We start from the raw sequence: 25,232 nt of genomic DNA, 5'->3' as shown, positions 1-25,232 counted from the left end.
ATATGAAACAGCAGAACTGTTTCAAGAAAATGACATTGTAAGCAGTAGTTTGAGTATTATGTAATCGTACATATATTTACTTATATCTATATATGCACTTAATTTCCAACTTGAAAGCCTAGGTACAAGATTCCATCTGCTTTCTAGTTGCGACTGTTTCCATCTCTCTGCATTAGAAGGTTAGCACATACACATGCTGTGGCATCCGGGGTTTATATCAGTAAATACAATCCAACTGCATTGCAAACTGTCGTGGTATGAAGGAAACATTGGGTTTTTGTTTCATTCCTAAAAATAATTCAATATTCATCACTCCAACCGAAAATGTGAGCTATGTTTTCTTGTTGTCATAAGCACCTGAGAATAGTCAGGTAGTAAAACCTGCCATAAGAGGCCGGGAGGTAGTAATGTGGAGTTTGAAGGCTTTCAATCCTTGCTTCGAGGCTGAAAAACATTAATTTCAAATCAAAGTAGACTTGAAATCAGAAAAGTACAAGTGGTGGAATATAGATACTATATGATGAAAAAAAAGAGGTCGTGAGTTGGGCAGCACATCTTCCTGGATATATTCCTTATTAGTTCAATCCAATTATATGCTCTTCATTAGAGCTAAAAGGTTACTGCTTTATTACTGAAATTGAGTTCTTTTCATACTTATTTCAGAATGGAAGTTAATAGATTATTTTGTTGTTTCATTAGGTAGGAATTTTTTTTCAGTGGGGTGTTTGTATGCCTCTGAATGCTTGATGTAGCAACAGACTTTTAGATAGTTTTCCCCAGTCTCTTCTAAGTGGATCCCTGTTGTCTCTCAGGCTTCTGCTTTTAAGTTTTCTTTAGCTGCCTTTGTCACTGGTAGCAAAATAATGATTTATTTTTCTCCACATGGGTTCATCTACATTGCTTCTGTTGCCTTACCTTAATCCCACCACAACTGTATGCCAATATACTTTGTTGGTTGAACCTGTAAATGCTTGTAGGATCAAGAACAAGGGGAGCTTAACTAACTTGTCAATTCAGTGAACTGGCAGGAAGCCCTTCTGTGTCTGCCACCAGCCTTTTTGCAAAAGTACAAGAGAGTAAAGGAAAGCAAAGTCTGTTTAAACTTTCACAGAATCTAGAAGGCATCTTTTCTCTCAGTAAAACAGTATATTAAACTGAGGAAGACTCATTAACAAAAGAATGTGGGAAAATCTGTCCCAGCTTCTCCCCTGAAGATTGATCCAGAGTCTTGTTGTCTGGTTGTTTAAAAAGAACCCTTGTTTTCTGCTTTTTGACTTTATTCAGGGCTGGTTTTATGGTCGCCTTTCCTGTGCTATGATACAATTGCCCTTTTTTTTTTCAAAGCACTTTTAAAAATGAGCACCAGAGAACTGTGCTTATAACTTCCTTTCCAGATGATGCTATGCCTTTTAAACACTGCCTTTCCTTTCATTTACCCTTCAGGCAGTTCCTTGCCAACTTCTAATTCTTCTATTAATGCTCATCTTCACAAATTTAACAAGTCCTTATGTGGAAAATTGCAATCTTTTAAATGAAGTCCAGATGTGAGACAACTGCTATTTATTCATTTTCTATAATGGAGTGTTAGACCAAATGGTGTATCATGACTCTGTCCATGCTATGTTTATGAAAGATTACATTGATTACATTGCACTCAAACTCTTTTAACAGTGAACTCGGAATTTGATTCTTAGCTTCAGTATGATCATTTTTATAAACATGCCTTTTATTCTTTAACTACTTTTTCCCTATATCCAAAACAGTATTTTAACTGTAGAAAAAAAAAATAATGTTAATTTTAAAATTGAACCGAATTAAAGTATTGTTGGTAACTTTGAAAAGTCAAAAATTCCCTTTCAAAAGGGAAATTTGTACTATAGTAAGGGACCTAGATAGTGAAGTCAGCTGGTCCATGGAACTGCAAATGGAAAACATGCCTGGACACCTGCAAGGGAAAATGCACTAAAATTATTTCCTGGTGTAGGGACATGAGCCAATAAATAGAATCACAGAACACTACATTGAAGGGGACCTCAAGGATCATTTGGTCCAATTGTTTGAGGCAAAAGCATGGTCTAGACAAGATCAGCACCCTGCCCACCTGAATATTTAAAGTGCCCAATCCTGGGGAATCCACCACATCTCTGGAAAGAGTATTCCAATGACTGATTTTCTCATTGTGAAAAATGTTCTTCTTGTGTCCAATAAATATCTTTCCATCATTAATTTGTACCTATTGCCCTATCCTTTCCGTGGGAATCCTTCTAAATAGGATTCTTGCATCTTCTATGCAAGGCACCCTTTAAGTGCTAGAACACAGTGATGAGGTCTTCCCTAAGCCTTCATTTCTCGAGGCTGTACAAACCAGTTCTCTCAGTCTGTCCTCACATGGTAGGCTTCCCAGTCCTTGGATCATCTTTGTGGCTTTCTCCTGACCCTCTCCAGCCTGCCCACATCTTTGTAATGTAGAAGGGACCAAATCTGAACACAGTATTCTAGGTGTGGCCTGGCAAGCACTGAGTAGAGTGGGACATTGACTTCATTTTCTGTGCCAGCGATGCCCTTGTGATGCCACCCATCATTCCATTGGCTTCTTTGCCACAGTGCTCAATGTTCACTCATTGAGCTTGTTGTTCACCAGGACCCCCAGCTCCACTTCTGCAGGTCTGCTCCCCAGATGGATAGATCCCAGCATGTGCTGCACTCCTGGACTATAGTTGTCCCTGTTGAACTTAGTAAGATTCTTGGATTTCAATGTGTTTTCTTGATACTTAAAAGCTAAGTTGCGTTTCTTAAACTGTATATCCTTAAGCCTGCAGCAATTGTTTTTTAAATTTTTGGTTTTAAAATTTGTTTTTAAAAATTCTTCCTGTCTAAACCAAAACTGATTTGGCAATAGGAGTAGCAGCCTTCTGCTGCAGCTTGCAAGTATAGGGCACATCAGTCACAGTAAACTGGGATTGGTCAGTGTTGATAATTCTGATCGGAATGGCACCTAAAAAGCTTGAGAGATAATGAATAATTTTTTTATGGCTCTTCAGGTACAGTTGACCTTTTTTTTCCAGAAATTTTTTTATCTTTAAATATTGAGTAGTATGTTACTCTAAAAATGATAGGTTGATAAAGGTGAAATTTTCCTGCATAATATTTGCTGTTGTGATTGCTGGATGTTTTGCAGGGAAAACTCTACTTGGTGTTTCGCAGTGCTTGCAAGGAAAATTGTATATTGTAAGGCTGACACCTTCCCCTGTCATGACTGTCTTTCGAAAAGCCCTACAGTCCTTAGATTACCATCACTTACTTTATCTGATGCTATCCTCTCTTATTTGAACAATACATATACACACCCTAAAAGTGAAAAAAGTTTTAATTAAAAAAAACAGTTGATATTTCATTTCACATGGTGGTCTGATCATGACAAAATGTGTGTCTGGGCTGACTTTGATCAGTACTTGCCTCTTAATCTGAAGAATATATGGATTCCCATATCTTTTCACTTTATTATTTATAGTATTTTATTCAGAGGTATACTTGGTTCAGTTTGCTCATAAAATGGAGAGCAAACACAAAGCAAAAGCTTTGAAAACTGTCTGTAGTTGCTACTTAAATATTAGACTTTTTAAATTAACATCTCAGTCTACTGCATTTTATTGGCTTGACTTTGAGCAGTAGGGTGAATAAGTAAAACCTAAAAGGTGTAGAGTGGTGTCCAGTGTGGGCATACTGGACTGAGGCCAGCAAAGAGCCACTGGGAGGATGAAGGGACTGGGACATTTGAGGTACAGGAAGAGACTGAGGAAGCTGGGGTTACTCAGCCTGGAGAAGGGAAGTCTTGAAAATCTGATCAGACCTGGTGGTGAGGATGTGATGGAACTGGAGCCAGACTTGTCTTGGTGATACCCAATGGCAGGACTAGAGACAGTATAAATAAATCATATTACAGGATATATCATGTAAAGATAAACTTTTTTTTTGTCGCTATGAGGATGGTCAGGCACAGGAGCAGTTTGCTCAAGAGGTCATGGAATCTCCAGCCCAGGAGACTACAACATTTCCAGAGGTTTCTTCTAACCTCAGCCATTCCATGATTCTGTCACTTCAAATGAAAAAATAGAGGTAATTGGAGAAAATTTGTATGTTATATTTATACTTAATTCCGTATTAATTTAAGTCTTCATTTGCCCTGATGAATTTCTTACCAAAAAAATCAATCCCTTACACTAATATGTTTGTGTTTGTTTAAATTAAAAGCTTCCTGTTTTATAATAAGGTTTTTTAGTAGAATCTCATAATAAGCAAGTGGGGTGTGTCCCTTCAAGTACTTACATTTTAACCTTATGTGTGACTTAAAGAATGAATAATGGTATACAGGAAATAAATAGTCCTTGTGTTGCAAGTAATCTCAATTAGGTTTTAAAGTGACCTCAATTTCAGATGTGTTAAATTGGTCTGCTAAATTAAGTATCTACCTAAATAACAGACATTTGTTGTCCAGAAAACTAATTCATTTAGTTTCTTGCATTAAACAGGAATCTGTAATGGTCATTATTCTTATAAGAGAAAATTACATAAAGTCTTAATTTACTGACTAAGTTTCTAATCCCCTTTAAAAGCCTGACATTATTTATGTGAACATTTTAATTTTTTTTTTCCATGTGTGAGCTAAGACAAACATAAGACTCTGAGATGACATTGAAATACAGTTCAATAAGAAAGTGTATTTTAGAGAGCTCATAATGCAAACCAGCTACAAAATATATTTTTAATTCCTACAGACTACACACAGTTATTCACTCCTTCAGGTAAATGAATAGAAGAGCTTATACAACATTGCACAGCACTACAAGCATCCATAAGCATTTTGTTTTGGAATAAAACTGGGAAAGTGTGTGTAGATTTTGTTTCCTGCTAGTGGCTTAGGGGGCTTATCATTAGCAAACACTGCAGACACTGTTCTCTCTTTACATCTTGCTCATTGTTTTCCAGTGTAACATTTGCACGTAAAAACTGTACCTTCTAACTATTCATATCCAAAAATCTGATGACCTGAGAAATACTTAGCTTACATTTCTAAACCTAAATTCAGTTTAATAATTCTCAGGTCTGTATTGAGAGCGATTCCCTGAGCAGTCTGAATATGTAATTTATATTAAGACCTATGAACTCTTCACAGTTCATGTTATAGCGTAGACTGTGAAAAGTAGTTTAGCATTTCATTTTTTTGCAGACAAGTTTTTTTTCAGGTGCTAGTTTTGAGATCATTCATCTGACATGCTGTGTATACTCCCAACAGAAGTGCTTTCAAGAAACAGGCTTTACTGTCTGTGCACAACGCAATTGGCTCTGACTCAATATTTGCCTAGTACTATTGCTTGGCTCAGAGGACAAGTGGAGCTTGTTTGCATGTTCTGTGTAGCCATTTCCCTAGTTACAAGCTGACCTTCACCATCAGAAAAGTACAGTGTGCAGGTGTGAAAGTAGATGTTTACTTTTCTTAAGCAAAATGGGACCTGGAGTGTTAGCTTCTTGCTGCCTTGTAGAATGCCAAGTTTTGGACTTTGCGAAGGCTTGGCTCCTCCAAATGCTGTCATATCAGAAACTCAGTTTTACCTGTCACTACCTTGACACATGAGTGTAACTGTGTATGCTTCATTGCTCCCAGAGGGCTGTCTGTTCCCTGTCAAAGCCAAAGCTTGGCTTTTCTGCTGCTCTTCTCTTCAGGCATAGGACTCCCAGCCACAGCTTCTCTAACTCATCTGAAGCAGAACCAAAGGTGCTCTGAGATCCCAGCACAAGGCTGCTATTTTCATTGCCCAGTTTTCATTAAGCCACTATTAGGGGAAGAAAGTCAACTTTGGTGTCAAAATGCAATTTGGCAGAACTTGAGGACAAAATAAGTAGAGTCAATACATAATTTTTAGAAAATTTAGTGGAAAGCACCTTCCAAAATATAATAAATAGCATTATATACTGAAGCATAAGTAAAAAGTACGGTTAGGGAATGAGATAACTAAATTGGCCAGAAACTGAAGTCAGTGGTGAAATGGCTGATGTGATTGTCCAAAGTGTAAGAAATTGGAAAATTAAATATATTTTAAAAGAATAATTATTTGTGTGTAAGTGCAAAGGCAGGACCTCTGGGATAAAATACAAGCATCATTAAAATGAGTTGGTGATTTTTTTCCTTGGTTTAAGAAGGTGGATTTTTTAGTATTGTCCTACTCTGTGCTTATGTTTAAAGTTATCTTACAGAGGCAATTTCTGAACCATATCTAGCTGATATTATACACCCACAGCCAACAAAATAGAGCTGTTACAAAATAGGATTGCACTAACATGTATTTCTATGTTGCTTGGGAAAATTTTGACACTTAGAAGATGTATGGTGCTGTGGCATTTTTATGAGACTTTCCCACAGAGAAACTGGGTATCTGGTTACACACTGACTGGTAAAACTAGATAAAATGGTAAAGAGTAATCTGCTGTATTTTACACTGTTAATCAAATAGTCTTGAAAAACTGATATAAGCAGATGTAGTAATAACTACATAAACCATGTAACAAACACTGAATACCCGTGTGAACAGCGAATAGTCCTACAATAAGTTCTTTGTTGAAAAAGCAAAATAGATTTGGGGGTTTGTAAAGAAACTTTGCCTTTGGTTCAGAGCATTAACAATTTCTTTAACGATCTATTATCTTTATTATGTAAATATAAAAGATGTTGTGAAACAGCTTTCAAATATGCATAAATACAGGTAAAATCTTGGGTATGTGATGTCAAAACTGAGTGTCTCACATGTGTATTTCTGTCATGTTGCAGAAGTTCTCTAGGCCTCCAAGCTTAGCATGTTAATGCTGTGCTGGAGCTAGGCATGAACTCTGCAGAAATGCAACAAAAATATTCTGTGCTTCAGCATCTTATGTTACTTTTACTGTCACTTCTATTAAATATAGTATGAATGCCTCCTATTGTATGGATATTTGTATATTACTATCTTGTATTACGCAGCAATGTTTATTGAAGACCTCAGTTTGTCAAGATTAATTTGTGGATACTACCTGTAAGAACAGCAAAAAATTGTGGTACCTGATTTTGTCATGTAGAAGTCATGATTAAACTTATCTGTACTCATGTTAAGTTCATTAGAGGGCAAAACAAAACACTGAAAACAAGCTGAGTGGAATTTGCAAGTGAATTTCTAGAATGAGGAATCTACTGACTCTCATTGCTCTAAGTAATCAAATTAAATGTCAAATAGCTTGACATGCAACTTAAATTGTCATTCTTTAAAAAAATGCAGATGCTGAAAACATTAAAATATTCATCCAGCTGTGTAGATACTTACATTTAAAGCCTCACAAAACCAGAATCACAGTTTTATTCTGACTGAACATATTTTAAAGACATCAACATTTGTATGTTCATATCCCATTGTAAAGACTTTAAAGGTCTTCACTGTAAGCACTGCCAGATACTCTCAGTATAACAACTACATTTTTTAGTTATCTTAAGTGGAGAATGTGTTAATATAGAATGCTTACTGACAGAGAAAGCAGTTTCAAGAGATGACTTCATCATTACTGTATACAGAAGGTGCTGAAATAATTGGAGAAAGGTTCACAGGAGGTTCATCATGTGGAAGTTAGCATGTGAAATAAGGCACGGAAAACTGAGGAAATGAAATAGGAAAAATATAATCGCCACTCTGGTTTGATGCGAAGAAATAGCAGTGATACAAACATATTTTGTGTGGGAGGAGTGCATCACTGGACTGTGGCTTGTGGGAAAAGGCACTCAGAAGAAGGGAGGGAGGCAGCAAGAGACTGGCAGCATAAAACAAACGTTTCATGAATATTGTCTGTTCATCTTAGCAGGAACAATCTCCCCAAGAGTTTCAGTTAACTTTTAGATTCAAAGGAAGTTGGTTTCCAGTTCCAACACAACTTGCAGTAACCAAAAAAACTGTGCATGAGAATCAACTCTCAGAACTGTTAAACAAAAAGGAGTTGTCTGCTCCATGTGAGATGTCCTTCAGGATGCTGTAAGATATCTGATTGCTCCACTTGGACATGGCTGTTCAGTTGCCTATAAGGGCTTTAAGCAGCCACCGAGAATCACAAGTTGATTAGTATTTTTGTCAGTAAATATTCGATTGCCTGTTTTACGTAGGCCATGGCTAGACTACTAGTGCACTTTAGTAATGGAAATTTTCACAAGTTGTATTGACGTGTCCCTGTATTTGTTACATGCTTTCTGCTGCTGATACTATTTGTTCGTTATTTTTTTAACCACTGCTAACTGGGTACCTTGTTTTTTCCATATTGAATGAAGTCTGAAGTGATTGTTAAAATGTTACCTGAAAATCATATAAGACACTTCGAAAGTTATAAATGTCTTGTTTTGGAAAGAAATGGAAGTACTTATCTGATTTACAGAGATGTTCATCATTTGCTCCTGGAGAAGATCTCTTTAGCCAGCCCTTATTGTGGTTGTTACTAATCTACCCATGATTGTAAAGTTAGCAATAAGTTTTGGAAACTTATGTAGGATCCTTGTCTGAATGTTTACAAGTGGTTATGAATCTTTAGGTTAGGTATCAGAGATAAGAGGCTTATGAGAAAACATGGAAGAGCAATATGCAGTAGGTTTTTTTAAGTATCTGAAACATAATGAAGAAAAAGAAGTGCTCATAGGCAAGGCAATTTTTTAAATAGTAATTTTAATACTTTCTAGTCTGTCATTATTTGTCTTTGTTCTTCCTGAACTTATTCAGAATTTCATCTCCAAACCTCTCTGAAAGCAACGTGGCTACTCTTTTGTCTTCGGGCAATTTAGATTTTTACCAAGGAACATCCCTGAGATCAGACTAAATGTCTGTAGCAATTGTATTTCTTTTGTGTAACTGTTTACTAATTTGTTAGGTTTGTTGCTTAATAACTCTTCACGCACAAGTTTACTATAGAAATTTATACACTGTAGAAAATTCAAGCTGTTCTTGTAATTATTTCTTAGTTAAAATCAATAACAAAGTGGAATAGCTCTTGTTGTGAGGCTCCTTTGAGAGAACATTTCCAAAAGCTACAGTTTAACATTCATTTTGACTTAAAACCAGCTTATTTAAATGTTCATTGCTATGTATATACAACACCGCATGAAAACTTTGCAAATGATAATATATTGATGTACCTTAATCTTCATTTTTCCTAATGTACCATGAAATTATGACATTAGCTTTTAGTTTTGTATATGTGTACCCTCGCATGACATATGATATTTTGATGTCAAAGCAACTTGTCTCATAAAACATGTTTGGTTTTAAGTGTCAAAGTGGCATTTCCTTTTGTTCGGTATAATGACTTTCTAGCCCTAACAAATTAACATATCACAAAGCTTATTCCCCATTGCCTCACTCATAAAAGCAGTATCCATTTAGGGAAAGTACAAGCATATGTGGATCACCCCTGTGGTGTTTTATCTTTATCTTATCATCAAAGCTTCTAACTTGGCATGAGACTGGCTTTTCAAGCTCATATATTCTTTGTAATTTTATTAACATTACCAAGAGTTTTATATACAGACAATAGAAAGCTTGGGTCTCATTATTCTTGACCATAGAGCTTATCTACTCCCCTTTCATGTAGAGAAAATAATCCTTATTTTGGATACATTTTTCCCCTTTTTCAGTTGTGGACTTCTTTTTTTAAATCCAGAAGTATACAGCTTTGTTGTTGTCCAAGGACTGTTGAAACCCCACAGACGATAGGAAACTTTTTCTTTGTATGAAAACAGAACCATGCTGTCTCCCTTCATAAAAAACCCAATTGAATGGCATTTGAGTGCTGTTTTTTAGGGATGGAACTTAAGAAATGATGAAAGAGCCACAGAGAGAGCCAAGAAATGGTAAGCTTAATCCTGGTGCTGAGAGCTGTTCACTGCCCTTCCTGTCAGTAACTTTTCCTCTTTCCTGTCAACTCTTCACTTCAGTTTTGTACTGAGAGAAAGCATGTTGTATCTTTGAGCCACTATGAGGCTTGATCTATTAATGATACCTTTTGAAACAGTTTCAATATATTATTAAACTTAATGCGATCTTTTTTTAGAGAAAGCCAGTCTGTAGCTGATGGAACTTTTCCCTTTTAATTTTCTTTGATGCTGAGTTCTTCCCACATTCACACAGAGACTAATAAGGAAATATGAGTGGTGCAAGACATGCAGTCAGATGGCACATGAAACATTAAGGCTCTCTTCTTAACCAGGCACAAAATCACTTTCTTCCAAACCATTTTATGGGAGGCAGAGAGGGGGAAAACCCGCAAAGAAATCCCTAGCCCAGAGCTGCTTGGTCTGTGGAAGTGGCAGGGCCAGGTTTCCTGCAGGGCTGGTTTCTGTTGCAGCAGGTGCTGCAGCTTTGCTGGCTGAGGGAGAGTTTGTGCTGGTGCTGTGCTGCTGCTCACTGGTGCGTGCCAGTGCCACTCTGCTGATGCTGCAGCCTCACAGGGAATAAGTGTAGGAGGCACAAAGGGCAGTCATTCAAATCTGTCTCCACTTCTGGTCCTGAACACTTCTGTCTCTGTCAAAACTGAGAAGGCTTAACACCTGTTAGTTCTCACACTGCTGAACGCAGTGATGTGGTAGCCCTGGTTTCCTTGGAAAGTCAGGCTTTAAAATAGTATTCCATCTTCTGAAATCCTTTTTTTTTCTTCTCTCCTGCACACTCCTAAAACAATATAAAGTGCTGTTTCAGGCCAAAGCTTACCTTGTTTTCTTCTCACCCATTCGTGTATGTCTGCCCAGGGTGCTGTAGTTCACAGCCTAGGGGTGGTGGTTATAGCCCATTTGCCTGGGTAACCCTGCTGGGTCCAGCAGAGGATATTAACATTCTGACTTGACTGTCCTAATTAGGATAAAACTAGCTTCCAGTAGTAGGATCCCTTACTACTCTTGATCACTCACCTCTGGTAAGCCACATAAACTGACTCCTTGGCTTGCTGGTATTTTGTTTTACTCTGTCAGTACACATTGGGGTAGTGGACCCCACACTCAGCCAAGTCCTCCTCCTGAAATGGGCAGGTTTGGAAATTGCTCCCCTTTGAGATAACCTGCAGGTTTTTGCCTTTTGCAGAATAGAGTTCTGTGCTAACCATTGCCATTTTAGAAGTTTCTTAAATCCTCCTCCTTAAAAAAACCCCAAACTGAATCTGATGCAAAAATCACTTTAATAAGTAAATGTTTTATTCTGGGTAATATAAGAATTCCTTGTCCTTGTATCTACAGGTAAGAAAAAGTGCAGTGGTTATCTGGTTTCAGGACTTTTTTTAATGTCAAAGATCATTAACAGTTTATCCCAGAATACTTCTTAAGATAAACACTAGTTTAAGGATCATATAACAGTGAGGTTTTCTACATTTCAATTTGTCTTCAGGGTTTCCTTTTCATAAGGCAAGTCAGAAGTCTGCTGTTTGTAGCTGCTGTTTGACATTATTTCTAATTGCCCAAGTCTTCAGGCTAAATAAACTGGGGGAAGTTGCCTTGTAGCTATGTATTTGAAATCTTCAAACTAAGTGCATCTAAGTTCCTGATTAATCACTGTTAAAACATGGATGATGGTGGTGATGAGCTCTCCTATCTACTTATTTTCATATAAAAATATTGAGACAATTTGGTAAGATTTTTGATTTTGTGCTTGTCTCTTTTTCAGATATGGTAGGTGGTTTTAGTATGGATTTGCACAGAGCTGGAGGAAGATTTTAATCAAATTCAAATTATGCTGTGACAGATTGTCCTATGTTTTTATTATAAGACAAATAGTAAAGAATTATATGTAATCAAAACTTATAGTCAAATAAATAGGTTTAGGCCTATTAAGCAATATTTACATACACTTTTAACCTGATAGTCTGGCTTTTTAAGCCTTCTTGTAAGAAAACCACTTTTTTCGTCCTGTAACTGATCAATTTCAGTGTTTTAACTGCAGATTTCAATTTGATTTAAAAGAAGCCTTGTACCTGTAGGCTGAGTCTTCTAAGACATTTGTTTTCATGTTTAAATACTATTTTTGAAGTTTTCCTTGCTATGATTCATATATTTTTACTAGTGTAAATACTAGTTGGAATAAAATTGTATGATCATCTGTGGATACAGAAATACATAAAAATAGAGCATAATCCTCCCAGTATGCTGAGGAGAGATGGTGTTAAATTGAGTAATTGGCTGTATCTTTGTTGTACCTGTACCCCTGGACTAAAAATGTGCCACATAATGGAGACCAGATTTCCATCAGTTTTTGTTGGACTGCAAATGCAGTAATGGGAAAAATAAACAAAAGTTGAATGTTGAGTAAGAATGCTTATTTCTAAATTTTTAGTCAATTATTTTCTTCTAATTGCCAACTGATAGTAAAATCCAAAAATGTCAAGCTAAATGATTTACAGACAGACCTTTAAGACCTCTCTGATAAGAAGGAGTAACTTCGTTCATCCTCTCAAAGCTGATGTTTGATGCCACTGGAAGCTGCCTGAGAACCAGGTGTTCCTTGTTCCTTAGAATATTTGCTGGTTCTGCCTTACCTGATTGCTGTGCTCAGTGAGATTACAATATGATAGTCCTCCAGCCTCTGTTGAGCAATAGCCATCAGAAAAAAATTGTGCAAACACATAGGTTTTCAACAACTTGTCTTAAGAGGGCCTGAAGTGTCTGGTTGCTGTTCTGTTTGTTGGGAGACTGGTGCAGTTAAGCTGAGCTTGCTTAGATTCTGCTGAGTCTCCTCGGTGGTTTGTAGGGTTGGAAGATCATTTCTGTATAGATGGACTAAATGTAATGGGTGTTTTATTCAAAAAAGCCAGGCTTTAAAAAAAGAAAAGCAGATCTGAAAGCTGAATTGCTTTCTTAAACACCTAATACCTTTTATTAATAAGAATGGTAAGGAATCATGCTTTTTCTGGCTTGTCTCATTTTAGTCAACCTGCAAGAAACATGAAAAGATGAAACATCTGAGATTTGGTTTTAAACAAAGCATTCTTCTATAGTCTGTAGTTGTTAGAGGGGATGATAATCTCCTACTTTTCAGCACAGTAGTAATTAGCAATCAGTGTATATATTATATCCATGAAGTTTATGTTGAATTTTTCACATTAAAAAAAACTCTCTATCTTCAGTGGCCTTGTTTTTGTTACTGTATCTTTTTAAGCAGTATACTAGGTACTATATCCAGACAGCTTTTGCAATAAGCCTGTAGCCCAAGAAAATGTTCTAATTACCCTATATATATATATTTTTTTTTTAATAAAGTAATCATTTCAGTTGCTTCAGTGCTACTAGGACAGAAGAAACCTGAGATCTTGCTATGGTGATTACTCTTCCACAGTTGTTTGAAAACTGTGCCTTGTAAAGCAGTATCATCTGCAAACAAACCACAAAATGCAGGGATAACAATTAATTGTGTAGGTGAGACTCTGTAACCAAGACCTGCTGTTAGGATAGAAACGTACAGAGGACAACCATAGGTTGGCTGAAATGGGTTTCTGTTTCATTTATTGCTGTAGACCAGTACTAAGACTCAAACAAAGTACAAGGACTGTTCTTAGTCTATTTTTGTGTGCACTTGTAAAACAAAATATTTTCTGAGATTTAAAAGGCTTTTCCCCACCTCAGGGGCGATGTAGAAGTCAAGAACATGCCCTTGTGATGGCAGATAGTTTATGATGTCAAAGTATTACTCAGAGTTCTGTGCCTCATATTTGAGGGCCTCCAAAGATCCTTGTAAATTATACTTTATATAATTGAAAATAGAATAGAACCTATTTAACATTCAGAGTAAAATCTTGTTCCAGTCTTGAACATAAAGATGTACTTTTTTATGTCTGAGTCTTACTTGAAAAACTTTGCTGTGTCATGTGTCTCAATGGGGTTCAACTCCTTTCTGGTAACTGTAGCAGACAGCTGTCTATATGTAAGACTCTTGTCTGCCTCCTTGCCTTTTCCATAGAGCTAGTGTATATTCAGGAGAAATCATTTGCATGAGGACCTTGCCTCACCTTTCTAACAGGCAGTATGACACATCTTGCCCTTTTGTTCCTACACTGATTACTCACTACACTTTCTTCCAGATATTAAGCACATAAAATGAAATGTAAAAATCACTCAAACAAATATCAGTGACCGTATATCTCACTCATCTATGTCTTTATGGTTATGGAATAGTAGCTGAAGTCATGTGAGACCTTTGTTACTGAAGGCAGTCAGGGTTGCCTTTTGGCTTTACCTGACTTCAAGGAATGTAATATTTTGGCTGAGATTCAAGAACCTGCTGATGGGCACACAGCCTCTCCATCTGTTGATCACTGTGTAGTTTATCTCATTATAACTTAATAGAAAGTCAATTATGAATATTCCCCAAATTTCTTTGCCTGCTCTCAGGGTCTTGGGTGTTGATTTTTCAGGCCAGAATATATATAATAACATATCAAATCTGAAATGCTAGCACCTACCCTGGTGGACTGGGTTTACATGGCCAAGCCTTGGTAGTGGGGGATGCTTTGAGGGTGGTTTCTGTGAGAAGCTGCTAGAAGCTTTTCCCTGCCTGGCCAAAGATGGATGTGGTGTGGATCAAGGGTGGGCCAGACAGAAATGGTGGTAACGCCTCTGTGATAATGTATCTAAGATGAAAAGTTATCATGCAGTTGGCTCATGGCAGGGGCCTGCAGAGCCGTGGAGAGAAGCCCAAGCTGGAGCGGGTTTCTTGGTAGGACTTGTGGCCCTGTGGGGAACCCACACTGGAGCAGTCATCCTTTAAAGACTGTACTTCATGAAGAGTGACCCACATTGCAGTAGTTTGAGGGAGGCTGTTGCCCATGGGATGGACTCATGCTGGAGAAGTTCTTGGAGAACTGTCTCCCCTTGGAGGGACCCCATGGTGTAGCCGGAAAAGGACTGATTTCCCTGCACAGTGGGAGAAGCCACTGGTGCTGAACTGACCATAAGCCCCATTCCCTGTGTCCCTGCACCGCTGAGGGAGGAGGTCAAGCTGGGAAGGAGGGGTAGGGGGAAGGTATTTTTAAGGGCTTATTTTACTTCTCATGATCCCACTCTGACTTTGATATTAATAAGCCTCCTGCATGGACTTCTTTTCAAGAGTGTCAAAAAATGATAAGGTAAAGAATTGTACTTTGAAACATCAGTATTCTGTGATAGTTATTAATACCTTAATTAGAAAGCAATGGATTACTCTTACAGTATGAACAAATATGAATATTAATAATATTTTGGTCTTGCAAATTCACAAGTTTAGTTATTTCTGTTCTTTGCAAACTTTTTCTAGCATTGTCACTATTGCTGCCATCAGTGGTAGATGGTGACAAATCTTGCTCTGTAACTTGTTCTCTGTCTCTCGGTACTTGTACTTGGTTTAGCTCTCAATGGTTGTTTTCCACCCAGGAGCTCTGGCAGGCTTCTGGAGAGTGTGGGAGATGTGTCAATAAGATCAGGTCATTGCTTCTGGTATTCTGTATTCTTCTTTTTCCCCCCTCATTCTTGAGCAATGAGCTTAGTCTGTCTTAGCTGTTTAAAATGTCCTGAAAGCCTCCTTTATATTCAGGCAGCAGCAAGATTAATTAGGTGGCCAAGATCACTCTCAGACTGCTGGTAGCAAATCTGTCCAGCCATCAAGAGGGCACAATAGAATGACTTTCACCACACAGGTCTGGCATGTAGTATTGTAGAGGGTTTGCTCGCTCTGACTGGCAGGATGTTTGAAGAGCAGGATGTCCAGGTTCACCTTGGTGCTCTTCCATTGAGCCCCTGTCACAATGAGGCTCGAGTTTTTGCTTCATGGTCTCTGACCATGAAGTAGAATGCACTGTGTAACATTGCTGCTTCTTTGTGAGGTTCTGCTGTTCTAACTGGGTGAAAAGTATGATATGGATGGTTTTTGTTTCAGAATATATTGTGAAAACAGGAGGGGAAAAACACTGTCCCATTCAAAAAATGGTGTTATCTATTTCTCAGCAAATCCCATCTTTTTTGACTTTTCTAGATTGTTCTTAACAACTTCCAGTGAGAGAGATGTTTTTGAGTCCTGTGCAGAGATAGAGATCTACACTGTTTTTGGGGCTAGTGTGTTATTTGCCTTCTGATGGTGGTGGTGGTGTGAGATTGTGTTTGGGGGTTTTAGGGGAGCAACATGCTAAGTCTGAATGTGCATAGATTGTGTCTGCTGCCTTGATTGAGCCCAGATCTGATTGAATTGAAAGAATTTCATTTCCGTGTGTTGCTGGTATTCCACAGTCAACAAATCATTGCCAAGTCGAGACAAGTTTGTGTTCAGTTCCTGATAAAATTAAGCTATTTCAAATATATTTCTTTTCTTGTTGCTTTAGTGATTATTCTTCCCTTTCTGTCTTAAGCATTTGCCTCTGGAAAATACCTACTCAAATTTACTAGTTCTAAATTGCCACTTTCTTTTGAAATGTAAAACAAGGTCATCTTATAGCTTTAGATAATATTAATTTAAATGTAGCTGTAGAATGACAGTAAATAGCTATGCAAAATAGAAGAATTAATAATCAGTGCTAGTGAAAGCTGGATAAAGGGTCATCCACCATATCTTGAGATCCCTGACAGCAGAATTCATGTCTAACCAACAGTTTCCTGTTCTGTATTTTTGTAGTTTGTTAATTTTGAAAATCTTCTCTTTGTCCACATTTATTATATTCTCTTATTTTACTTTTTCTGGAGACTGCTTCTCCAGTTTGCTATCACTAGTTGCTCTAATGAAAGAAATGCAAGACTTTATACCTTTCAGCTGTTAGTTCATGGTCTCTGCAAACTCCACCATCACTGTACTAATTTGCACAAACCTTATGTTTTCCTAGAAACCCCTGAGGGCCTGGAGTAACACTTTTTTCTGGTCTTCCTCCTCCCTTATTTTTAAATGACAGCTTGTATTACAAAGTACAGATTGGCCTGAAAAAAAAGGGATCATTGATTTCATGCCATTGGCACTGTTCATAATTTTGCAAATACATGAAGAGGCAAAATAAAGTTATTTCAAGGTGTTCCCCAAGGGCAGTAGTCATAGAGAGCCACTGAAAATTTTTTCTTAGGGAGCTGGAAAATTAAATACAGGACAGTAAGAGACCTCTCTCTCCTTTTATACTTAGAAGATAAATACTTCAATCCTACCATGCCGAAGTCTTACTCTTTCATAGAACATCACATCAAAGTACATTTTACGTTGTATTCTTACCAGTTTCCTGAAGTCATATAGATAATATTAGTAGCAAATTCAATAAGCACTAAGGGAAAACTGCCCTGTTTTCCTTTTTAGAAATTGAAAATAATGGAAAAAAAATTGTTTTGAGTAGTGTTAAAAATCAGGAATGGGTTTTGAGTAACTTACTGCTTACTGTAATGCTTTGATTTTTGACAAAATAATTATAGATAAGATAGAGATGAAAGTGCTTTTACTGTTTGGGTGGGTTTTTTTCCGTTAAAACCCAGTATTATGTGGAAAATGGAACTTGAAATAGGGAACTGTGTTTATCTAACCTGCTACAAGAGAATCATTTGAGTAAGAAAATCACTGGGCCGAAATATCACTGACTGACTGGCACAGAATTCTCTTCTGGTGTACATCGTTTACAGTGTGTGTTGGAATTACACACAGGATTAAATGTACAAGTACTATTGACTCAAGTCAATACTAGTGCCATCTTAACTGTTTCTTCATATTCCTGCTATACTCCATGTCTATGATATTTTTTTTTTTTGTAGGATAAGCCTGTGAAAATGCAGTAGGCTACACCTCTTGTTGACTGTATAGGGAATAACTTCCTACATACCTGGCTTTCATGAGAAAGCATTGGTTGTCTTGATTCATCTGCATAGATTCTGGAGAAGTAAATTTATGGCATATGTAAATAACCATAAAGACATTTAAAGTTTAGTCTTGAGAAGAGTTAAATTTTATACAAGAATCCCCAAGAGAAAGTGAGTTTTACTTAATAAACAAAATTTACAGGTTTTTAAATATTTCCATATGAAAACTTTCTGTAATTCTGTAGTTTTGTAATAGAGAATCTGCTATTAGAAATTATACCCTTTGTATTGAATTACTGGGAGTTGAAATTAATTAATGTGTTAGATACTGTCAACAGATATGATGATGCCAAGAATGGAAATATTGTAGTCCTTTTTATAAATTCTAGTACATTTGGATATGACTTATGACTTTATTTTCTTTGTAGTTATTTGAACTGCTAGGCCCTGAAGGTTTTGAACTCATAGAGAAACTCCTACAGAACAGATCTCTGATTCTGGAAAGATCTTTGACTTGTGCAAATGATAACAGGTTCCAGGCTCTCCAAGGTAAGTGTCTACAAAATTTTTGTTCCAAATCAGATAAAAAAATAGTTTTCTAATTGTTCTGGTTTATTTCCAATGGTAGTATTTCCATGTGTAATTAAAAAAAAACCAAGCAAAAAAATCCCAGGAGAAAATGGGAGAATGTATTTCTGGGCTTAAACAAAGGAAGTCTGATTATACAGAAGAAACAAGTACAGATTGCTTATATTTATTTAGTTTTCAGTTGCCTATGGGCATGTGCAAATTTTGAATGCTTTAACAGTTGCACTTTTCCTGTTTTAATGGATTACTTTGGAAGTAATCTGATCTTTTATTATTCCCCCTTTGCTTTCCTGCTTCCTCTCTACTTTGTACTGTCATCTAATGTAGGCCTTGGGGGAAGAAAAGCATGGTAGCAACCACTTCTGAAAATAATACACGCTAAAGCCTGAATAAGTGAGAGGGGGGAAAAAGGGATTCAAGTTTTACACTGTCATCTTTGCTTTTATAAGTTAATTTGTCTGCACCAAGTAATTATTTTAAAATAAGTTTTACAGATCGTTGTTTTAAAACAAGTCTTCCTGCTTTCTTCTCTGACAGAAATAAATCTGATAGTATATGGGTTGTTACTTGGGATAAATCTAACATGGACAGAGCACCATGCAGCCCATTGCGTTTTCACAGCACATGGAGTTAGAAAAATGTGAATAGAGCCAGTAATGCTGGACTTTTATGTCTCCACAATAATTTTAAAATGCAAATGACCCCTTTTTAATGGTTGTCTTCAATGAAATGTTACATTATCTTTAGTAAGTTTTAAGCAAGTCTTTAGTAGTTCATTTCTTGCTGTGCTAATGGTTAGTCTAAACTCATCAGAATAACTGTTAGTTTTACCTGTTCGTGATTTCAAAGACGAATGTCTTACTGTATAACAAGACTTTCTGTCTTGATAGTTTTCCCTTCTTAAGTAATCAAATAAAAAATTAAAATACATTCAGTAGAAATGGAATTAATATATTTTTCTCCTATGTACAATGTTTAGTTACAGGGATATTTTCTTCTCACTTAGCAGAATTAGTATTTTGGAAGCTTTTATGAAATTATTCTTCATTATACCATCAGTGAAGTCTATCACAGTAATTTCTTCTAGAATGTGGAGGGAAGAATATTTTCAATGTTATGTTTTTCAGACAATAGAAAAGCATAGCTGATTTTATGCTTTTTTTCACTTATGAGAGAATCCTTCTTTAACTGTGGTAAAAAAGTCAGTGATAGTCAAGGTATCTTCTCTGAGATTGAAGATTCTCTTGGTCCTGAGTTCAGTCTTTTAATTTTAATAAGGGTTTTTTTTTTTTCAAGTTGATCAAAATAGTATTTCTAATGGAGAAGTCTTATCTTTCCAAAATTTCACTTGTGGAAGGGACTAATTTTTGTCTGCAGGAATTTAGTCAACTTTGAGTAATTTGTGCCTTTAAAAAATCAGCACAAGTCAAGAAACTACATGTACTGCTTTTTTGTACCATGCTGTGTTATTTGACTATTTCTTATGTAATTTACTTCCATGACAGTAAAGGTGATTGTTGTGCTTATCAGACAAATCAAGTAACATTTCGTTGCCCTGGTGTGTTCGGTCTGAATTAAATTTAGTCAGGAAATTGCATCCATTGTTGTCCCCTTTTAATACGAGAGAGAGAGTTAAAGCTGCAGACATGATGCGATTAATGTGGACATTTTGACAGTTTATTAGAATTTTTTCAATGCTCTTTAACAAGTTATTATTGCCTCATCCAGTATGCGTGCTGTGAGGTGTAGGAGTTTCACTCTTGCTGTAGGTGAAAACTAAGCAGCACAAATTGTTCAAAATTTCAGTCAAGTGGGTTTATTTGATGAAAAAAGGTTTTCAAGTTTTTCACTTCAGAGTTTGGCTGCAGAAGTACATATGAAACATAACTGAGTTAAGTATTCAATACTCAGTCAAACCTATATAAACTAATAATCTGTTTGCAGAATTTTGAAAAATGACATTTTAAACCACCAATATTGTTAAAATGAAAACAAAATAAATCTCTCTGTTGTATATAAAAGACTTGGTTATGTCTTCAGCTTTGGCCTGTACTGATCTCAGAAAGGTGAATATAACTAAGCTTTTTTGGATTCTCTGCTACCCTAGATTTATTGTGTACTGTAATTGTTCTGTGGTTCTGATTCTTCTTGATAATCCTGCTGCTTATCAATGTAAAAGGAAGGAGTCCTTGTGATTGTATAGAGTAGGATAGATTTTCTCACTTGTTCAGGCAAATTGGATTGTGACTATGCTTTCAATACAATCATGTTATCTAGTATACATACACTAATTGTTATGTGAAGAGGCTATTAAAAAAAACAAAACAACACCCTGTTTAATCTGTTGTCACACCATCCTACTTATCAGTGCATGTATGTAAGAGCAGTGATAAGAGGCAAAGTGGCATTTCCACTGTAGATGAAGTTATTGTAAATACAGAAAACTAAAAATGTCCTTCCTTTCGCTGCTAGTCCATCCCCTTGCTTTGGGATTAAGTGTTTTTTAAATAGTCTGTCTTTGAGACATCACCTGGTAGTATACTTTTAGATGTCTTGAGGCCAACTGCTGGACAGTCTACATAAAGCTCAACTATTTTTAAACACACAATACACTCACACACAGCCAAATCACCCAAAACAAGCATGAAACCAAACATCAAACTCCCAAACCTTTAGAATGAAAGTGGGGAAAAAAGATGGAATCCAGTACTTACGGAGATGCATGCCTGTTATCATATTGCAGAACAGTGCAAGAAGTTTATAGGAGAAAATGCTAAGCCAAATTATGGTTGTCAAGTCACAATTCAGTCTGAACAAGAAAAGTTGTTAATGAAACAATATCGTCGGGAAGAAAAACGAAATGCCAGAAAAGAAAAACAAGCTGGGGAAGATGGAGAAGTTTCTGGAGAAGGACAAATGTGCTTTGATCCCAAAGAGCTGCGGATGCAAAGGTAATAAATCCCAAAAGTTGAGAAATGCTTCTGTTGTAATTGCTACTTCGACATATCATAACAGTTTATTTTCTTCTATTTTGCTTTGGTGATTAGGTGATTCTGACTTCAAGTCACGTTTTATTACAAGAGTAGATTTTTTTTTTAATATGAAAACCTAATTTTCAGGAAAGAAAGCAGTGATTTGCTTAATGAGAATCTTCTTGATCTCATCTGTGTGGGCTGGAATTTCAGATTAGTGGGGTAGGCTATCTTTCTTAGCTCCTGTATACACACTACTTGCTTAGGATTTATGAAGTCTGTACTAAATCTATCAGAACTATCTTTCTTTTTCTCTCACAAGATTAATGGGTACTATTTTCCAAGCTGTCAGCTAGAAGGTAGTGGGAGGAGTAGAGGAGGGAGAGGATAAGAAGCAAATAAGCTATTGTATTTTGTATTGAGAAAAATATAGTGAGACTGATATCTAACTGTGAAATCATGTTGCTGTATTGCTTAAAAATAGTCAGAACTGCTTTTTGGAAAGCCTTGCACTTAACTGGATTGACCCTCTGAATTTTATCTAAACCGTGTGTTTTAAGGTTTTGGTCTAACTACTGCCAGAGAATAACACTGCAATTTTTTTTTCTTTAATTTCCTGCTCTGACTTTAATATACCATGCTCAGTTTTTGTGATGGCCGTCTAAAATGGGCAGAATAACTGCAAGTATTTTTCTGCTCACAGAGAACTAGCACTTCTGAATGCTCGAAGCATGCCAGTCCTAAGTAGACAGAGAGAGAGGAGCATCGAAAAAATTCATTATCCACATGTCTATGATTCCCGAGCTGAAGCTATGAGAACATCAGCATTCATTGGGGGTGCAAAGGTATGTTGGTGCATGACCCTTCTTGAACAGTACATCTTTCCCAATGAGTAATGTGCAGCAGGGTTCTCAGAATCACATGTATGTAGCAGTGCTTCTTTTCAGAGGGTTTTAAACACTTTGATATATTCTAATATTATTTTGACTCTGGAAGAAAACTTCATTTTCAACTAATATAGTTGCTTTTATTTCTAGGATTATTTAAATTCTTAAGATAATATTTTTCTGGTTTTTGGGTACGTTTGAATTGACTTTAACAAAATAAATACTTTATGAAATACTAGACCTAATGGATTCTGAAATTTAATAAAAGTTATCTTTTTGGGGGGTTTGATACTATTTTTTGAGTAGTAAAACTGGTTATTTGCCATTTGGGGGTTCAGTGCTAACTATAAAATGAATGAGTGAGATTTGCTTTTGGTTTGGGTTCATTTTTTGAAGGAAAGTGATAAAGCATTGTTCAAAGTGAATTATACATAATGACTCTTTCTGTTTTCATACTTTTAATTAATTTTCCTTTAATACATTTTTAGGTGTTCTTACCAGAGTCAGTTCAGCGAGAAAATAATAAAATGTATGAAGAGGTGAAGATCCCCCATAGTGAACCAATGCCTATTGGTATTGAAGAGAAAATTGTTTATATTAAAGACTTAGATGAGGTGAGTATATCATTTCAAAGATATTAAATTAGTTTTTACTTTGTATTACCAAAATTTAACTGGAAGTATTGCCAGTTTTTCCAGTGGTATGTGATAGGTAAATGCAGACAGTTAATTTCTTCACTATTAATTTGAAGAATATTTATTAGAGAACATACTTCAGTGATATAATCCCTTTCATGTTGACTCAGATTCAAGGAATTTCTGATCTGAACTGCTTGTTCATGAGTTGCAGTTCTCAAACCCTTTGGCATTACATTTTCAGTTATTTATGGTTTTGAGCTGTGATGTGAATCACTGAAATGAAAGTATTACAGTGATTCTGCTCTCTTCTGGAGATCACAGAAGAAAGCGAGCCTGAGCTTCTGTACCTTGCCCTGTACAGGTTGGCTTCTGACTGCACAGCACTATTCTGCACCAGTCCTAGTGTCTGATGTGGTTCAGGGGTGTTGAATATGGTGTTATAGACTGTAGGGGCTGCAAAGTCACCTCAGAATGTGCTTTGATGATAGAAAGTAAAGAGCAGAGAGGAAAAATGTAGGTAAAATAAATGTTAACATCTCAACTTTTACTGATTTAAAATGGTGAAAAAGTTGAGGTAAGAGAGCTTAATTTCTTGTTGGTTATTTACAGTCCAGAACTTGCAGTACTCCATCACAGGCACCTTTTTACTCCTCATTGTATATGTCAAGTCTATTGAAAAGTGGAAGATTTGGTATTGATTTGAACAGAAACATAAAAAGCAAGCTCTGTGTACAGAGAAGGTTTTATGTCTCTTAGTTCTGCAGCATATAACGTGGATACATTTTTTCCACCTTTTTCTCTCTGGGAAAGCAGGAAATGAGAATATACACAGAGCACTTTATTGGGATTCTGAGTAAAGAGTGTCCTACATAAAGATTTAACTCTTTCAAAACAGAAGACAGTTTTAGAATCGGAATCTGGTTTCTTTTGCTTAGGTGACAGTACCTAATATTCTGTTTATTAATTGACTGACAGCCCTGAACCAGATTGGAAAATACAGCCACTGCAGCTATTGTCATTTTATATGACAATATTTAGCATGACAGCTTTTTGCAATAAAATATCTTTTTCCTAAGCTAAATACTACCTACTAATCTGTAAACTTCTTGCAAGAAGTACCACTATTTCAAAAGACAGTAAATGGTTTCAGAAAAAATATGGTTCAGACAGAAAAATACCTATCTAAAATGAATAATTTGCAGATTTTTACAGATATAATTTTTAAAATAAATGTTAAAAATGAATCAGTTCTACAAATTTAATAAGAAATTCTTTTTTGTAGCTTATGTATCATCAAGAGGTCTGCTTTTCAGTTTTACGGTGAAATTTTGAAGGAGGAACAATCTTCTTCAGAACTTTACTCTTTGATAAGATTCTTATCACATGAAATCAAATAGAAGTGTCAACAACAAATACATTTTGATTGTTCGAACATGCATGTAATTCCTATCCCCAAGTTTAGAATTAATTTGCATCAATTGATGACAAATTTATGAAGTTTGTCCAGCTGCAGGACTTCTCAGCTTCTTGATTTCACTAATGAGACTCATAGATTTGAAATTTGTTTAATAGAAATTGTTTACCAAGGAGCTGAAAGAGGCTAGAATTGCCAATGCATAAGATAAGACATACTGTGTCAAGGTGTATCTTTGTTAGGGCAAAATTCTCTTTTCTTTTCTCTTTTCTTTTCTTTTCTTTTCTTTTCTTTTCTTTTCTTTTCTTTTCTTTTCTTTTCTTTTCTTTCTTTTCTTTTCTTTCTTTTCTTTTCTTTTCTTTTCTTTCTTTTCTTTTCTCTTTTCTTTTCTCTTTTCTTTTCTTTCTCTGTGTGGCTGTTTTACATCTCTAAGATCAGAAAAAATGTGGTTGGCATTTCAAATTTTTGCCAATTAACTGGAGTCATCTTAGAGAGCATGAAGATTTTCTGTCAATATGTTTTATTTTTAATCAACTAGTGTAAGCAAAGGCAGAAAAACAGTGATTTTCAGGTGTTTCCTTGGCAGGTATAGGTGCTCATAAAATATCTCTATTGTATCTCTGCATGGATATGTTTGCAGGATTATCTAAAATATGAGTAGGTGGGCAAGGAGTAGAGATGACAGTAAATATAACTAGATATTTCATGATTAGGAACTTCTAAAGGCATTATGAGGAAGTTGACAGTTCTGCTGCTGTTGACTACTATGAGGTGCCATTAGTGGTAGGGTTTTGATGTAAGACATTTAGTCTAGACATAAAGTACTCAGCCTGTTTAACAATTCAATATACCTGCAATCCATAATCCACAGGGGAAAAAAGGCACAGAACAACCAAGCCATTTATTGTTGCCAGG

General features: G+C 36.2%; 1 protein-coding gene across 1 annotated transcript in view; it reads left to right on the top strand.

Moving 5' to 3' along the window:
* Window positions 1–25,232, top strand: part of ASCC3 (activating signal cointegrator 1 complex subunit 3) — a 249,565-nt gene that overhangs the window by 22,136 nt on the left and 202,197 nt on the right. Inside the window, exons 5-8 of the mRNA XM_066315184.1 lie at window positions 18,247–18,367; window positions 21,150–21,357; window positions 22,082–22,223; window positions 22,754–22,879. Coding sequence (XP_066171281.1) covers window positions 18,247–18,367; window positions 21,150–21,357; window positions 22,082–22,223; window positions 22,754–22,879 — 597 coding nt within the window. The remainder of the gene's footprint in view (window positions 1–18,246; window positions 18,368–21,149; window positions 21,358–22,081; window positions 22,224–22,753; window positions 22,880–25,232) is intronic.

The sequence above is a fragment of the Sylvia atricapilla genome, chromosome 3 (genome assembly GCF_009819655.1).
Source record: "Sylvia atricapilla isolate bSylAtr1 chromosome 3, bSylAtr1.pri, whole genome shotgun sequence".
NCBI classification, from domain to species: domain Eukaryota; kingdom Metazoa; phylum Chordata; class Aves; order Passeriformes; family Sylviidae; genus Sylvia; species Sylvia atricapilla.
The sequence above is the reverse complement of the archived record's forward strand: the minus strand, read 5'-3'. Positions and strand labels throughout refer to the sequence as shown.